This window comes from Vipera berus (genome assembly GCF_964194415.1).
Source record: "Vipera berus genome assembly, chromosome: 3".
Classification (NCBI taxonomy): domain Eukaryota; kingdom Metazoa; phylum Chordata; class Lepidosauria; order Squamata; family Viperidae; genus Vipera; species Vipera berus.
Genome location: NC_138204.1, coordinates 2,615,613 through 2,617,411, shown reverse-complemented (window position 1 = coordinate 2,617,411; position 1,799 = coordinate 2,615,613). Strand labels below are relative to the sequence as shown.

Sequence of the window (1,799 nt, the reverse complement as noted above, 5' to 3'; positions counted from 1 at the left end):
AATGCCTGCAAGAAAATAATGAAGCTCAGAGAGCACCCAGAGTCCCATTTTTTCCTCCTCCTCCTCCTCCTCCTCCTCCTCCTCGCAAACCCCCAACCCCGCTAGCACTGATGACATGCCCTACCTGGGTCCTGAAGCGCCTGCGAGGAAAAAAGAACCAAGCCCAGAGAACCTTGAAGCCCCCCCCCCCGCGCCCTCCCCCCCCCACCCCGGTCAGCCCTGACCTGCCAACGCTCCCTTTCCCGGCTCTCACCCTCCTCTTCCCTCCCCGCAGAAAAACTTCATCGGCGTTTGCGCTGCCAACCGATTCAAGAAGATCACCAGCTCCGGATCCCTGACCGCGCTGGGGGTGTGAAGCGGTGGGGGGGGGGGGCAGGCCGGACCTGCGCAAGAGAGGAACGGAGGGTGGACCTCCCCCCTCGCCCCCCTCCTCCACCCCCCCCCGAAGCTTGGACAGTGCTGTGTTTGTTGTGCCGCCCCCCCCCCCGGCCGCCTAGGGCAGCGTTTCCCAACCTTAGGAACTTGAAGATGCGTGGACTTCAACTCCCAGAATTCCCCAGCCAGCTATGCTGGCTGGGGAATTCTGGGAGTTGAAGTCCACGCATCTTCAAGTTCCTAAGGTTGGGAAACGCTGGCCTAGGGGTTGCGTAGTGGGGAGTGGCGAGACTCTCCAGGCCCCCGAGGGGGGGGACCTTGCAGTGCAGAGATGCAGACCCCCCCCTGCAAAGCCCGGGCGACCCCCCCCCCAAGCGCCGCTGGGAAGGATTCGCCTGCCGAGCCCCTCCTGAAGGACTCAAAAGGGGTCTGCTTCTCCCGCCCCCTCCGTCCGCCCCCTTTTGCCAGAGCCCCGGCTGCTGCAGGGACCCTTCCCCATCCCCTCCGGGAGCCCGGGGGTCCTGCGGGGACATCTAGACGTGCCCTTCGCCCAGCAGGAAGGAAGGCGGTCCTGGCACGCCCAGCCCGTTGGGGGTCTTTTACCCAAAGGAGCCGCTTTGGAAATCTGGACTCTCGGGATCCCCCGCAAAGGGAACCGGAGCCTTCCAGGACAGGTTTTGGCTTGCGAGGGTGGGGGGGGGGGGAGAGGAGGGGGGCTGGTGTGTGTTGGGGGCGCGGGGGTGGGGGTGGAGGGAGGAAATGTGGAAACGTTGCTAACCCGATCCGCGCTTGCCTGTCCTTTTCCTCCACGGGGAGGTTCTTCTGTATTTCTCCTTTGTAAAGTGGTTTCTCTGCCTAAGTTTGGAGTTGAAATGTTACTTGGGGGAAGCAGCTTAGGGAAAGTCAGCCCTGCCTGACCCCCCCCCCCTCCCCTCCCCGCCTCCCCCAAGCCCCTCCCAGCCCTGGGTAGCCCCGTGAGTCTCCCTTCTGGACTCCAGCTGGGAGGGGTCCCCCCCAAAAGTCCTCCTCCTTCATTGGGTCTCCTGGCAGCCCCCAAGGCCTTCCGCCAGCTCCCTCCATCCTCCGAAGGGTGAAATGGTGATGATGTTAATCCATTTGGTCATGTCCGAATCTTGGTGCTTCTCTTCTCTTTCTTCTCTTCTCTTCTCTTCTCTTCTCTTCTCTTCTCTTCTCTTCTCTTCTCTTCTCTTCTCTTCTCTTCTCTTCTCTTCTCTTCTCTTCTCTCTTCTCTTCCCCTCCTCCCTTCCCCCTCCACTCCCCTCTCATCTCCTCCTTACTTTATACTCTTCTCTTCCCCTTCCCCCTCCCCTCTCCCCTCCTCCTTACTTTATACTTCTCTCTTTTCTTTTCTTCTCTTCTCTTCTCTTCTCTTCTCTTCTCTTCTCTTCTCTTCTCTTCTCTTC

General features: G+C 60.5%; 1 protein-coding gene across 3 annotated transcripts in view; it reads left to right on the top strand.

Annotated features, from left to right (window-relative positions):
- The window catches only part of MYLK2 (myosin light chain kinase 2), a gene marked incomplete at its 3' end in the record, with an annotated part of 39,030 nt that extends 38,675 nt beyond the window's left edge, over window positions 1–355 (top strand). For all 3 annotated transcript variants that reach the window (XM_081323780.1, XM_081323779.1, XM_081323781.1), the window contains exon 12: window positions 275–355. In XM_081323780.1, coding sequence (XP_081179906.1) covers window positions 275–355 — 81 coding nt within the window. The remainder of the gene's footprint in view (window positions 1–274) is intronic.
- Window positions 356–1,799: the final 1,444 nt, after the last annotated feature.